This window comes from Neomonachus schauinslandi, chromosome 5 (genome assembly GCF_002201575.2).
Source record: "Neomonachus schauinslandi chromosome 5, ASM220157v2, whole genome shotgun sequence".
Taxonomy (NCBI): domain Eukaryota; kingdom Metazoa; phylum Chordata; class Mammalia; order Carnivora; family Phocidae; genus Neomonachus; species Neomonachus schauinslandi.
In genome coordinates this window covers 15,616,477-15,631,912 of record NC_058407.1, presented here as the reverse complement: position 1 = coordinate 15,631,912, position 15,436 = coordinate 15,616,477, and the positions used below count along the sequence as shown (strand labels likewise).

Sequence of the window (15,436 nt, the reverse complement as noted above, 5' to 3'; positions counted from 1 at the left end):
GATCTCAGACTTCTAAAGGAATTCACATTTTGGAAAGCCCTTTCACACCCACCACCTCTTGATACTCTCAAAAAAACCTATGATGGACTGCCTGCCTGTTCTCTTCATGTTAAGGTGTGGAAGGAGGGGCAGAGAAAGGTGAGCGGGTCCCATTTACCTAGTTGAGCAGCCTCTGTGCCCCACATCTCCTTTCGTCCCCACAACACCTGCAGTTAAGAGTGAGACGCCTCCCATCACCCAGAGCTCAGGTGCAGACAGCGTCGTCTCAGTGCTACCCGCTTCTCCACACCTTCCAGAACGGCAGGCAGAGAGCTTCTGCCACGGCGGGGAGGCGAGAAGAGGCACCCTGCTGTCAGCAGGTGGCGAGGGACGGGCGCCACGCCAGGTTTCTAACTTCCGACTCACTCCTCTATCCACTACCAAACACCCACTCTCCTCTTCGAGTGTCTGGCGAGCCCTCAGCACCAACCGCAGCGGTTCTTACTGCCAATTCCGGGGCAGGGCAGCTTTATAATAACGTCCACAACGTCCCTGTCGCCACCTCTGTCACCTGGACAGTAAGGGCGCGTCGAGAGCCCCACAGTGAAGGGCTGACAGAAGGCCCAGCTCGTCACTCTCCTGAAGGGAAGCAGGGAAGGGAAGAAGATTGAAGCCCAGGGGCTAAGAAAGAGCCCGAAAAACTGGCGACCATTCCACCGTCCCTAGGGCAAAGGTTCTGAATTCCGACCCACCCTTACTCGCAGCGGAACGAAAGCTTGGCGAAGCCGCGGGGCGAGCGCTTGAACCCTGAGGGCCGCCGCCAGCGCGTTCCCGGGGCTCCGCGCCCCTCGCCCGATCTGATTGGACGGCGGAGGAAAGGGGGCGGGAGGCTCCAGGACAAGGCGCGCGCGCAGGCAGGCCGGGGTTCCCGCGGAGGCACCCAGCGGGCCAAGGGGCGAGAGTAGGCCGCCGGGGGCGCCGCGCGTGCGCATGTTCGGAGGCGGCCGGCTGGGGGCTGCTGGGAGGGCAGGGCAGTTCGAGAAACGGGTGGGCGTGTGCCGGGTGTGCGCGGGAGGGGCCTGGGGTGCGCGTGCGCGTCGGGGCCGAAGCCGCGGGAGGAGGTGGGAGCTGAGGTGGCGGTGGAGGGGGCGGGTCGCGTCCGGCGCCACGTCCGCAGCCAGAGGCCGCTGCTGGCGCCGTAGCCCAACGGAGTCTTCAGGCTCCAAAGCTTGAGGAGGCGCTTGCCGAATCCGCAACTGCCCGGGGCTGTGCCAATCGCTCAGGCCACCGCAGCCCTCTTAGGTGCTGCCCGCTCCCTCCGCCCAGCCCCGGCTTCAGGCGACAACCCTCGACCCCGGAGGTGAGTAAGTGGGGCTGGGAGGGCGGGGGGCGCCGTCCTGGCTTCCTGTCCTCCTCTCTGTCGCCTTCTTCCGTTAGCTCTCCTGCACCTCACCACCCCCGGGCCTGGCTTCCCCGAGCGGAGCCTTCTGGGGGGGGGGACTGAGAGGGAAAGGGGGAGGGGCGGGACGATGTTGGGGGCGAACGGAGGTTCGCTGGCGGGGTGGTTATTCTTTACGTGTCCCGGACTCCCCAGCGGTGGTTTGTGACTGGGGACTCTCCTTGGAAGCCTCCGCTTCACTTCTTAGCTCCTTGGGTGTCAGGCTGGGGGGATGGGGGTGGGAGGGCGTCAGCAGCTTGGGAGAGGAGAGGGATGCGGCTGGGGGGCTGTGTGCTGGGCTTCCCCACCACACTAACTCCTGACCTGTTGATAAACCGCTCTCTTGGGTTCAGGCACACAAGCCTTGGTCCCCAGTGCGCTTCCCACGTAGGAAGGCTCTACTCTGACGCCTAACCGAAAGCTGAAAGTGTGGAATGGAGAGAGGCGCTGACGGCGCCAGGGGTGACTGGGGACCGATGGAGCACCCGTCGGTGCCGTCATTGCCTCCCGAGTCTAAATAAAAACCGTGCCTGCTAGGCACACGCAGCTTCGAGACTGGTCCCCAAGCTCCCACTTCCAATCAGATCCCCGCCTAAACAGGTCGCCTTTTCTATATGAGAAGGCAGAAATTCTGGAACCCTATGGGAGTGGGGGTGTGCTTGGTGTACAACGTGGAGCGGAGGGAGGAGGTGCTGAGCTTAGCCCTAGTCACGGCTTCTCCAGGGTCATTTTCTGCCTCTCCTGCCACGTCACTCCCTCTGCTAAAGAAAAAGACTTGCTTGTGACTAAAGAGATCAGTGGGGGGAGAAGGGGCCGCTGGGAAAGGTTTAGAAACACCTGAAGAGGAGAGTTCTTATTTTGTTTATTATGCCCTTGTGAACGAACACTTGTGCTAATTCCAAATGAAAATACTTTATTTGCTATATGCGATTGCTTAACTTTTAGAACGTCCACTGGTGTGGCTGCTCTAAGGGGCTCCCAGGAATATTGATACCACATCAACAGGTCTGTGTTTGCATGTATGTGGGCATGTCTGCTTTTTCAAAGAACTAGGGAAGTAGTCTTTAATAAACCTATATGCACTCTATTTTGACTTTTTTTCTGCCACTTTTATTTCTTTATGTTATGGCCGATGTACCAGAAACCAAGTTCAATAAAAATGTGACCATATATAGAGAATATCATTAGAAAAGTTTAAGGATAGATGGAAAAGTTTCTGTGTGTGTGTGTGTGTGTGTGTTTAACTTCAGGAAAATCTTTACCTGTCTTTGTTTCAGTCATTGAGTACTTGCTGTTTTTGCTACTTCCTGAAGATATCTCACTGGATTACATGTAAACACCTCCAGAGTAGGGCCTTCACATGCTTGTTCTAGTTGTAACCTCAGTGCCTAACACAGTGTCTGATATGGTAGGGACACAAATATCTGTTGAACTAATGAGGTATAATTTAGTGAAGATTACTGATGTACTGGTTACCTGGTTTGATAGCTTATTGTAATTCTGCTTAATGTTTCATTTAAAGGCAACACTTAAAAAATTGCCATTTTGATACTCTCAGTTGTTACTGTCACTAAGGTGGTCACTTAAGACAGATTACTTTTTCTTTCCTGCCAGATTCAGTGCATTTCTTGTAGCCTGTTTTCTGTTGATTTAATGGGCGGGGGCCATGTTTAAAATCAGCCTGTTCAGGATAGTTGGTTAACTAGAGAAACCTAAACACAGTAAGCTGGTGTTTTAATATACACTGCTTATTGGTGTATGTGTGTTAAAGTTCTGTATAAATGTATTTTTGAAACTCCTTGTAGTTATTTGGCAAAGAAGCTAAAACGGGAGTGAGGATGTGGCAAAGTTCCTATATATAGAATGTGTAGAAGAATTTAGCTAATTCATTTATAGTCTTTTTCTTATAGGAAATTGGCACTTACTATTTAATAACAGGTTTTTGAAATGGCTTTGAAGGTAAACTGTTGTGTATTGTATTTTGTAGTTAGGCTTCATATAATGTGTTAGTGCTATTTAACTTCCTTTGGTACACAAAGGGGTGTTTAGCCATAGGCAAATTTGTGCACTATTTTCAAAGTTTGTTTTCACCATTAATGAAAACTTTATGTATCAAATGTTGTAGATATCCACAAACAATACGGATTCATCTGTTTTCCTTAAAAAAAAAAAAAAAAGGTTCCTAAGAGGCATTTGTTTACTTATTTCTATTATTGGAAGAAATTACCCTCTAGGGAATAGTGTTGTTATTAATCCTTGCTCAGTATACTTGCCAGCTGCTATATCTATGATACTATTGTACTGAACAAGAATTATTTCTCCTTGGCCTAAAATGCCTAATGTAACTACTGGTGAATTGTAGTCTACAGCGAAGAAGTCTTTAACATTTCACAATTTCTTAAAAAAAAAAAACAAAACACTTATAACCAGTTTTAGTTGGTACTCTAAATTTCACGTTAGGACCAAGTAGTAAAACTGATTTATGTCCATAGAATAAGTTCAGTTATTTGTCCTGATCTAAAGGCTGTTTTCTGTTTTTATTGCCTTCCTTAGGAAGGTACTTTTTTAAAATAGAAACTGTGTGTATTATGAATTCCTAGAGAGCAGATCATTTTTTGGGTTTTGCATGAAATAAATTGATAAGTGCCAAGAAAGTGTGTCCCCTTTGGGGTAAACTGGTTTAGAGAAGTCCTGTGTGTGCTGAATCACACTGAAATCTCAGAGCCTGACCGGGTGTCTAGCACATAGTAGGGACCCAAGTATATATTGAACTAATAATTCAGTGAGTTTAGGGCAAATGGTTTGCATAGAATTTAATAATTTTGTTTAAGGGTAACATTTAAATGGTCATTTTGACACTTTTCCTGCCAGTTGTTACTTGTCTCCATGTGTGTACTTTTAAATTTTACAAGCAGATTATTTACCTTTCCCAGTTTTAAGAGATTAGGAGTGTGTTTGTGTTCAGAATTACCAATTTAAGAGAAACAAGACCCCTGTAATGATGATCATGAACAGGATGGTAATATAAAAAATAGTTCTCCTTAGTGATAAAGTGGTAGTATCTGTAAAGAGGTAATATCACTAAAAGTTTGGCACATACATGTGTGTAGGGGTTGGGAATGATTTATGTTAGTAAAAAGTACAGGTGGCATTACAGATAGTTAAGGATTTTAACAAAAATACTTTTTACAAGGTATTTGATGCCTTATGACCAAATTAGGAATTTAGAAAACAACAATATTTCAAATACTTGCAGCTTTTACAAAATTTTTATTACCCTAAGAGTTCTAGAGGAATTTTAATACTACATACTTGTTGTTAACACCAGTGATGTACAAGAAACTCAGACATTAAAAAATATGTATACAAAACAATCCCTGTGGCCTCTTAGGATTTCAGAGCCCTCTAATACCAAGTTCCTCTGTTCTTGTTAGCCAGGCTTCTAGCCTGGCAGGACTCCAGATTTTCTGTTTTACTGTTTATTGATAATCCTGCTGGTAACTGTCACTAACAATATTAAATGTATCTGTGGGTATTTCTGTATAATAGTATCTAGATTCTTACATTTCAAGCTCTTCTCCCAAAAATACACCTAACTTAAAAGCAGAATAAATTCAAGGGGGTTGGGTGTGTGGTGGGCTGGGAAGAGAGAGCTGGTAAATCTGAGAGTATATCCTGAAGAAGTTCCAAGCAAGAATGAAATTTCTTGAGAGTCTGGTTATCCTAAAAAATTCCCAAGCACTTTTCAATTATCTTTTTAATTTGTGTATATTTAAACACAAAAAGTATTTTAAGTTACTGTGTAGTAAAATGCATGCATCATATCTCTCCTGTGGTTCTTGAAGCCACTGGCATACTACTGCTTACTCTTAAATAAGAACATTTGAAAAACACAATTCTAGCTTAAAGTATTTTTTTAACAAAAAATTTGGACCATATATTGGTATATATCTTTTCTTGTGATGCTTAAAATTAATGTAGCTACAGATGATAATTTTATCCCACTTATTCCACAAATACTGTGTGTCAGCTTACAACAAAACATATTCTAACAAAATGATAAGAATATAAATAAGATACTCAAATTGCAGACCAACCAGGGAGAACAGCAAAAGAGTGGGGGTCTTGAGGTGTGGAGTTGGGGGAAAATAGGACAACTAGGCAGGCCACAGGAACCTTATCCCAACCTTAAGCGGGGATTTTACCTGTAAGCTTCCTGGAAGTCAGAGGGAAAAGGGAGATACCACATCTTTCTTTGTATCTTTTAAGTAGGAAAGTACATAGATCTCAAAGAGAAGAAAGCATTGTAAATCTGTTGCGGAAACAAAAGTTTTTCTGAATACCGCTAAAGAAATTTCTTACGTGGAGCTCCGTATCAGAGCTATCGAGTGATATAGTAGGTAATTTCTTTTTTTTTTTTTTTAAAGATTTTATTTATTTATTTGAGAGAGAGAGAATGAGAGAGAGCGAGTACATGAGAGGGGGGAGGGTCAGAGGGAGAAGCAGACTCCCTGCCGAGCAGGGAGCCCGATGCGGGACTCAATCCCGGGACTCCAGGATCATGACCTGAGCCGAAGGCAGTCGCTTAACCAACTGAGCCACCCAGGCGCCCCATATAGTAGGTAGTTTCTTTACAGTGCAGTACAATGTAGTAAATAGCCTGCATAAGGCTCTCTTGTCAGGGTTTCCTTACTAAGGACATAACCGAGAATTAAACTCAGTGGTGTCATTTTCTTCAAATCTGCATTTTGTGATTTAAGTATGTTGTTTTTTAGATCACCTTGATTTGAGGATAAAAACCTAAAAAAAACTAAGATAAAAACTAGGTAGATGAACTGCATAATCTTTGGAAGTACGCTTTTTGAATATCACTGATTTCTAAGACTTAAAATATATAATTTTCTTTAGGTACGAAAGCAATACATGTTTATGGTAGGAAATTAAAATACAGATGTTAAATATAGATTTATATATATATATCTGTATATAAAGGGGAATGATATTTCTCTTTTTCTGTAGCGCATTCTCTCTGTCTCTTCGCTCTCTATATATGTCTACTCCCTAGTGGCAGTCTTTTTCAACATTTTGGTGTACTTTCTTTCAGTCTTTTCATGTGCATTTAAAAAAATTGGATTATATGATATATGCCTTTTATATTCTCTGAATGTAACATTAGCATTTCCCCATAGTATTTGGTCTTCATAAATTATTTTAATGTCTGCCTTGTGAGTCTCTAGGAAGCTTTTCAAATTCATCTCTTGCCTTCCATGAGGCTATACTCACTTGTACACTTCCACATGTATTTTGTATTTTGTTTGTTTTTGCTGGCTTCTCTTTCACTCACTTCTTAAATATGAGCAGTCCAGTTAAGGTTATCAGTCTACTTCTCTCTTCATTCTTTTCCTTGATCATATCACCCATCCCCCACATTTGTACCTATCACTTCAAACCACTCTCAGGGCCTCAGCTCTAACTCAGACTTCATGCTGAGTTTCAGACTCCTTAAATCCACTTGCCTGCTAAACATGTCCTGTAGATGCCCTGAAGGCATTTCAAATCGAGCTGTTCAAAAACAGTCCTTTCATCATACGTATAGTCAATAGTAATGTATTGCACGCTTCTATTTTAGAGGGTAGATCTCATGTTAAGTATTCTTGCCACAATAAAATAAAAATTTTAAAAAGTCCTTCATCTTTTCTCAGAAGTGGTTTCTTGTCTCCTGCCCCTTGTCTTCATCATCTTTGTCTACTTAGTTGCTCACACTAGAAATTTTCCATCCTATGTTTTCCTTTTATCTCATATTAATACCCAAGCTCTGTTCTACTTCATACAAAAAATTCAAGTATTTCTCTATCATACATCTGGCATTGAAAAGGGCTATGGGGATGGAGCAGTGAACAAAACCAAGCCTTGTTCTCATGGAGCTTACATTCTAATTGTGGGAGACACAAAGTAAACATGTATTTATATTTATATATAAATATTTGATATATATGATATATATATTAAGTGAAAGTAAGAGCAATGAAGAAAATTGAGCAGGGTTAGGTGAAAATGATAGGGAAAGGAGTAGGAGGGTGCTAATCTAGTGTAAGGTGGTCTGGGAAGATCTCTGTTAAGGGGACATTTGCATAAAGAACTGAAGGAAGTAAGGAAGCAAGCCCTGCACATATCTTGGGGAAGAGCCTTTCAGGGGAGGGTGAGCAGGGAAACCCGTGTTGCTAGACTGGTATGAGTGAGAGGCAGAGGGAGATGCTATCAGAGTATTAGATGTCAGGCCTCAACTCTGGATTTTATTCTGAACAAAACAGGAAGCAGTTGTAGGGGTTTAAGCAGAGTGTGACACGGCCAGACTGAAGGAAGAGCAGAGGTAGAAGCTCAGAGGCCAGTTAAGAGACTTTGTAGCAACCCAAGTAAGAGATAAGATAGTAATTGAAAGTGATAGATAGTAATTGAAAGTGGTAGCTGTAGAGGTGATGAGAAGTGGTTGTGTTCTGGATTTATGTAGGCAACAGAGTTTACTGATGATTAGATGGGAATGTAAAAAACAGGAAATCAAGGGTGACACCTAGGTTTTTGCCCAAACACTTATTTATACAGGAAAAACTGGCAGAGATTAAACTGTTTATTCTATCTCACTGAACTTCTAAAGTAGCCACTTACTGTGTTTAATCTCTGTCCTTCACCTGTTCTTTTTTTTTTAAATTTTATTGTAGAAAGAACAAGCGTGAGTGGGGGAGGGGAGAGGGATAGAGGGAGAGAGAGAATCTCAAGCAGACGCACTGTGCGCAGAGCCTGACACGGGGCTCAATCCCACGACCCCAGAGACCATGACCTGAGCCGAATCAGGAGTCAGCCACTTAACCGACTGAGCCACCCAGGCGCCCTGCCTTCTTCATCTGTTCTTGCTTCAGTTAGCTTCTTAAAGCACAGATCTGACGATGTTACTGTCATGGCTCCTCTTTGCCTACCCATAGAAGGATAAAGTCAATTCATATTACAAAGATGAACTTGCAGATGTCTTTTATAAAGCAACTCTAATCTTTTGAAATGGTGGTCTTTTTCTTTTTTAAATTACAAGATATATGTGGGCAAATTAATTTTTTTAAAAGTTATTTTTCTTTCTCTTCATTTCATTTTTCTTTTTTTTTTTTAAGGAAAATTAATTTTTTCAAGGGATTCTGAATTAGGAAAAGGTAAGTCTTTTAGTTGGGATTTGTGGGATATGTACAGAAAGGCAGTTTTGAAATGTATGCAATTGCTATCACACCTGTTTTTTAAGTAAGCTTTATGCCCACTGTGGGGCTTGAACTCATGACCCTGAGATCAAGAGTCACATGTTCTACAGACTGACCCAGCCAGGCACCCCCCATCACACTTGTTTTTAAAGTCCAGTTAACATACGTAAGATGTATGTGTGTATATAATTTCTCCATATTTCTATTCATGGTATGGTAGCATCTGTTGATTGGTTGATCAGCCAGGTGATCTGGATTTGTATGTGTATGGTATACAGATCCTGGGAACACAGTGGTGACCAAGCTAAACAGTCTCTCCTCTTGGAATTAACAGTTCAGTGGGGAAGAAGGTGGCTCCACAGTCGTTTTTCATCAGGAGGAGATACACATATTCTGTTAGGAATTTCTGCATATTTTGTTTTAAATTTGTGAAATAGTATTCTAATACTTTTAGTATTGGAGTACTAGTATTCCAATCTTGACTTGTTTTAATCTTTTCTTAGTCAAGTGAATATAAAAGCAAATATTTTAAGATAGTAAAGGAAATTGGGAAAAGAAAGTTTAACTGTTTTTTTCATCCCAGTGTAGCTTATTTTATTTCTTGGGTTCTTTTACTACTTGTACTAAGGACATAATCACATACGTATTTTTTTCCATACATTTTGAGTTATTTTGCTACCTGTATTTGTAAGAGCTCTAAAAACAACAATAAAAAAGTAATCAAAGTCCATCTCTTAATGATTCAGATTGGTGATGTCATCTTTATAGGATATCATGATTTTTAGAAAATTTTCAATAGAACATTTTTTTTAGTCATAGTATAGGTTCTCCTTAAGTCTGTTGTGAAATAAATTACAGATAAGTTAACCAATACTCTGTAGGAGGAAGCACTTAAGATTTTTGTCCAACCCTGACTTTCCAATTTTCATTCAATTAGTAAGCATCAGTAACAACATAGGAAAGCTTGTACTATGCTTGTTAGCTCTTTGGTTGGTGTTTGAGATAAGATTTTTATTGTCCACTAGTGTAATTGAAAGTATTTCTTAAACACCATAAAGTAGGAGAGAAATAAGATGTAGTTTCACAAGAAGTGTTTTAAAATGTTTATCTGAATAAAGTTAAGTCTTAATTGAGCATGTGCTAAGAGGTCATCTCACAGGTTGAGGTTATAATGAAATGTGTATGTGTTTTTTAGGAGATCATGAATCAGGCAGATAAAAATCAAGAACTCCCATCATACCTTAGTGATGAACCACCAGAAGGTAAGTATGCATCCGACATACTAAGAACGGAAACAAACATCCTACTGAAATAAAATTCTGATTGTTTTTATTAAATTTAAAGTAACAATCTGTTTACCTTGTCAGTGAATATGTTCCAAAAATAATTGAAGATAAACATTTTTAGCTTCTAAGAAGAAAGCACAGATATTGCTGAATGGGGACACCATGCAACTGTTTTATTATATATGATCTATTCTTTTGCTACTTTTTATTAAGACCATTTTACAAGTTAGAGTACCCTTTCATTTGTAAAGAATGGGTGTAGGGTGCAGAGGAAGGATGGACTATGTTTTTTTTTTTTCATGTCATGAATATAAAAACTCAATTCAAGAGGCCCTTGAGGTTTGTTATTAAGCTGTTATTTATCATTGGTAGTTCTTCTTCCTGTATTAATACATGGTCTTAGGGTCTGCTTAAATTTAAATTCTCTTTTGGTTTGAAAATTGTGACATCATGAGTCATTTTCTTACCTAAACTTCAAAAATCCTTGAAAACGCTAACTGCATACGTGAATGTCTTGATTATATACAGAAAATGACTATAGGCATTTTCTATTTATGGTTTTGGTGTAGAACATTATTAAACTTAAACCAAATAGTAATTTCCTTCGACAACTGCATGTTTATATAGGACAGTCCTAATAGGTAAGATAGAGAATCAAAGTGAAGAATAAGGGATGAAGTGGCCAGCAGACCAGACTGGAGTTGCAGACAGACTAGTATCTCTGGGAAGAGGGGAGAGCTGGAAGTTGTGACTCTGGGTATTTTATTTTCTTCCCAGTTACCCACTGTCCAGAATTTTCTTCCTGTATTTCTTATGTTGATAGACAAAAATGAAATTGCTAGGAACACACAATGGAAAGTTTGTACTTAAGCCTAAAAAAAGATGGAGGTAGGTAGGTGATAAGTTTTAGTTTGGTGGAAGAATAGCCTGGAAAATTATTAGTTCAGCTGTTTTCTTGACTTACTTTTTTAGGTCTAGAACCCTAGAGTTTTGAAAAGAAAAGTTAGGGCTTAATGAGAAAGTTAATAAGGACTTTGTAGGGATAAAGTCAGGAAAGAGATAAAGATGGCTCAGGAGCATGCTTGTCAAGGAAGAGAAAGTGCTTTAGTAATATCTTTATATGGCAACCTCCTAAACCAAAGTAGTCTGCAGAGCAGATAATTTATATGGTGGTAATTAAGAGCACACTGTAATTAAAGAGATCAACAGCATTAATATTTATCTGCTTTGACTAAGAAAAATTGTCTTCATCAAATGCATGTGCACCAAATTTGGCATAGCAGGATAATACTAATGAGGGTATTCAGCATGAGGCAGTTATCTGTTTTATCCTCAAATCAGGATTTTTTTCCTTTTCCTAGTGTTAGTGACCTTGATTACAAAAGAATTACCGTTATGTAACCTTTTCCATCATAATTTTATAATTAACATATTCAAATGCTTTTCCACATCTTGTCTTTTATTTCAACTCTTTAATTATATTAAAAAATAATTTTATTTATTTATTTCAGAGAGAGAGTGCATGTGCTTGCACAAGCATGTGGGGGTGGGGGGGGGCACAGAGGGAGAAGCAGACTCCCTGCTGAGCAGAGAGCCTGATGTGGGGCTCAATCCCAGGATGCTGGGATCGTAACTTGAGCCAAAGGCAGATGCTTAACCAACTGAGCCACCCAGGCGCCCCTAGTTAAAAATTTGTATTAACTATGCTTATTAGTCAAATAGCTTCAGTTAAGAATTTGGTTTTTATAAATTTAGCCATTGCTATATCTTTGTGAACTATTTTGATGAGTCAGTGATATTTTCATACTTGTGATATGATGTAAAACCTCTAAGCAATGGAAGGAAAATCTTTATCAAGGTAAATTTGTGCTGTATTAGAAAAGCTCGTTTTTCAGAATTTTTTCTCCATCAAGTATTATCAGTTTCCCGTTGTCTTCTCTGATACATTCTGCTACGAGTTAGTAGCTTTGGTAGTCCTAGTTGGGCCTGTGTACCCAAGAATTTACTTTTCTTTGTGTGAGTTGTACCTTTTCAGTGATTAAAGCCTGAACTATTTAGTGACCAAGTAGTTTCCCACAAAGTTTAGAAAAGTATAAACACCATTGCTTACGTGTTGTTGCTGCCTAAATCATTAGATTACAAAGGAGAAAAGACCTGGGTTTGTTTGAGGTTGATACAAGCAAATTTTTATGAAATCTTCCTATTAGTTATTTTATGGCTGAGTTTGAGGTTACATACCAACTTGAATGACTCTATTCAAAATGAAACAAACCAGAGAACAAACTCATGACTTTATAAATAAATCTGAATTTTTCATACTGATACTACATTTTCTGGAGTAAAAGAGTGTTTACAGACTAGATGTTTAAATCACATACTCTCTCCTGTAAGAATTACTGACGCAGTGAAAGTATTAAGCATAGCTGTAGTTTCTCAACACTACAAAAAATGATTTTAGGTAAGTAACAGGATTTTAAGATGAATAATTATCCTATTTTTACATAGCATTAGCTCTTTAAATACATTATTAAAATGCAAATAGAACAGATACCCACATATATTTAAATTAGTGGTTCTCAAACTTTCTGGCTTTTCCACTTTTAAAAATTGAGGACCCCAAAAAGCTTGTGTCTTTGTTGATATTTGCCATATAAATAATAAAAACTGAGAAATTAAATATTTTATTCATTAAAAACCCCAATAGACCCATTACATATTAACATGATTAACATAGTTTTTTTTTTATTTTTAATTTTTTATTTTAAAGATTTTATTTTTCAACAGAGAGAGAGGCAGCGAGAGAGGGAACACAAGCAGGGGGAGTGGGAGAGGGAGAAGCTGGCTTCCTGTGGAGCAGGGAGCCCAATGTGGGACTCAGTCCCAGGACTCTGAGATCATGACCTGAGCTGAGGGTAGACCCCCAACAACTGAGCCACCCAGGCGCCCTAACATAATTTTTAAAAGCAAAAAAAAAAAAAAGTGAACAGGGTGGGTGACATTGTTTTTAAATTTTTGCAAATCTCTTTAATGTTAGGGTTAATAGAAGACAGCTAGTTTCTCACAGCTGCTTCTGTGTTTAGTCTCTTGTGTTACTGCACATCATTTAGATTCTGGAAAATTCTGTAGACTTGTGAATGAATGTGAAAGAATAAAAGTGAAAGGATAAATGACATGTTATTACTATGAAAATAATTTTTATCCTGCAGAGCCCCTGAAATGGTCTTGTGGATACCCAGGGGTCCCAGGCCATACCTTGAGAACCAGTGCTTTAAATGAAGAAGGTTGTTTGAGTGATGATTGAATTCTGTCAAGGAAATGAAGGCTAAATATATTTATCTTCTTAGTTTTTCATGCTCCTTTTAGGACATAAAGATTATTAACAGCAGCAAAACTGTAAATCAAGAAAACATTTAAATTTAGATTCTATTTTATGAAAGTTGTCTAGTCCCAAAAGCATTTTTTCTCATAAATACTAAGACTTAGCATTGGACCAACATGTTTTAAAAACATGTACAACCATAGCTTTGAGGGAAGAGATTTTTAGTGTCTTGATCGGATTTGTATTTATGTGGTTCACCTTATCAAAACAACCTCCTGATTGTTAGGAAGTCTTAGGGTACTTAATGATTTGTACTGCTCTTATAAAGACTTATGTTTGACGGTCTTCATATTTTCTCTCATTAGGTTCAATGAAAGATCACCCACAGCAGCAACCAGGCATGTTGTCCCGTGTGACTGGCGGTATCTTCAGTGTTACAAAGGGAGCTGTTGGTGCTACCATTGGTGGTGTGGCTTGGATTGGTGGGAAGAGTCTGGAGGTGACCAAAACAGCTGTTACAACTGTGCCTTCCATGGGAATAGGGCTGGTGAAAGGGGGCGTGTCTGCTGTGGCTGGAGGTGTTACAGCTGTTGGGTCTGCTGTTGTAAACAAAGTGCCCTTAACAGGAAAGAAGAAAGACAAATCTGACTAAAATATGGAGATACACTCGCTCTCCACAGCATTATGATGCCAGTGGCATTGAATTGCTAAATTATGGACTACAACCAAGTCACCTGTTTGGACGTTTATCTTCTAAACTGCTGTGTTGAAAGTATTGATGACTGGCTTTTGTCTAAAAAGAAGAGACCAATACTAGCACAGTGTATGAAGGTTTCTCATACTTAAATTCCAGCTTTTTATCTGGTAAAATGTTACACTTATTCAGTTGTAACTGAAGATATGGTATATTTGATATTTACTATAAGTCTTTCAGTTTAACTAAAAAATGTGAAAGTTGAATTTAGTTGATCTTTACAGTTCCATATGTATAATGTGCCAGGTAACCCATCTGCCCCTTAAGAAGGGAACCTTGAATTACATAAACTGTACCTTTGATGTGCCTAATAGTTTCAGATGTCTTAGTTTTTTTTATAACCATAGTTGAGTAGGCCAAGAGGCATTCTTTTCTTAAGCTGGTAAAAGTAGCAGGAATTTAGAGCAATTTAAAAGAAGAGATAAATGGTTTTATGATACTGAGTGTTAACCATCTTTTGTTAGATAAGCATTACATTAATCATTGATGCCTTATAAAACATCTTTTCTAATACCCTAAACATGTGCAGTTCTTAGAACTATATATGGATTCTTTTAAAAATTGTGAAATTAGTTTTCCCTCATAAGAATCTCAGGAGTATTGGGGTAAAGGCATTTCTTGCTCTCAGCAGATAAGGTAGTGCTTGTAGGCATTTTGTTAACTGTCAGTGTAGTTACCGGCCAAGGTTATGCTTCAGCCTGGTTTCATGCTCCATCTTTAGTACACCTCACAGTGCCTAAGGAATATTTCTTTGCTGATCATAAGCTATCTTGGAAGTTTCATATTAAGGAGGAACAAATAATTTTAAATTCTTAAGAATCACCTAAAGCATCCAAGATATAAAAAATCTTCACGCCAATTTTATCTTTAGGATGGCTTAAAATGTTAGCAGTACACCCCTTTTGAAAATCACAGTAAAAGCAGCCACAAATATTTGGGAGCTGACTTTTAAATCGAAATGAAATAGGCTCTACAGATTAGTTTTGAATGTAAAGTAATAAGTGCTGTCAGTGGTTTGTAGACTTAAAATGTTATCTTACAATCCTTTGAAGAAGTCGTAGACTTTGTACCATTTCCAAGTGAACTTCAGGCGGGGAATTGAAGTTTTTTATTGTGGATGGTAAGTGTGTCATGTCTTCTTAACATGTTTCATCATGTCTCATTCATTCTCAAAGAATATGACTTAGCTGGAATTCATTTTTTATTTCATATTCAGTTTCATAAAAATTTTAAAAGTGGCACATATATATTTGGCATTCCTCTTAACTAAGGGTTATAATCCAAGCCTGAAAAATCTTAGTTTTCTTTATACTTAAGTCTGGAAATTTGCCTCCATTTTGCAGAAGTGTGTGTGTGTGTGTGTGTGTGTGTGCGTGTGTAGGAAAGGAGGTGATGCTCTAGAGTAAGTCAGAAAACATCCTT

At 39.4% G+C, this 15,436-nt stretch overlaps 1 protein-coding gene across 2 annotated transcripts; it reads left to right on the top strand.

Annotated features, from left to right (window-relative positions):
- The first annotated feature begins 1,002 nt into the window (after positions 1-1,002).
- Positions 1,003-15,430, top strand: TMEM263 (transmembrane protein 263). Of its 2 annotated transcripts, XM_021687603.2 has the most exons (4): positions 1,326-1,339; positions 8,575-8,613; positions 9,851-9,917; positions 13,626-15,430. In XM_021687603.2, the coding sequence occupies exons 3-4, from the start codon at positions 9,857-9,859 to the stop codon at positions 13,910-13,912; spliced, it is 348 nt and encodes a 115-aa protein (XP_021543278.1). In that variant the 5' UTR covers positions 1,326-1,339; positions 8,575-8,613; positions 9,851-9,856; the 3' UTR covers positions 13,913-15,430. The 2 variants fall into 2 exon arrangements, with proteins under 2 accessions (XP_021543277.1, XP_021543278.1); XM_021687602.2 differs by lacking the exon at positions 8,575-8,613 and having other exon boundaries at positions 1,003-1,339.
- The last annotated feature ends 6 nt before the right edge of the window (positions 15,431-15,436 follow it).

Coding starts and splice junctions, on each gene's coding strand:
- TMEM263 (XM_021687602.2), top strand. CDS start 9,857: ATGAATCAGGCAGATAAAAATCAAGAACTCCCATCATACCTTAGTGAT. Junction 9,918..13,625: donor TAGTGATGAACCACCAGAAG/GTAAGTATGCAT, acceptor TTCTCTCATTAG/GTTCAATGAAAGATCACCCA.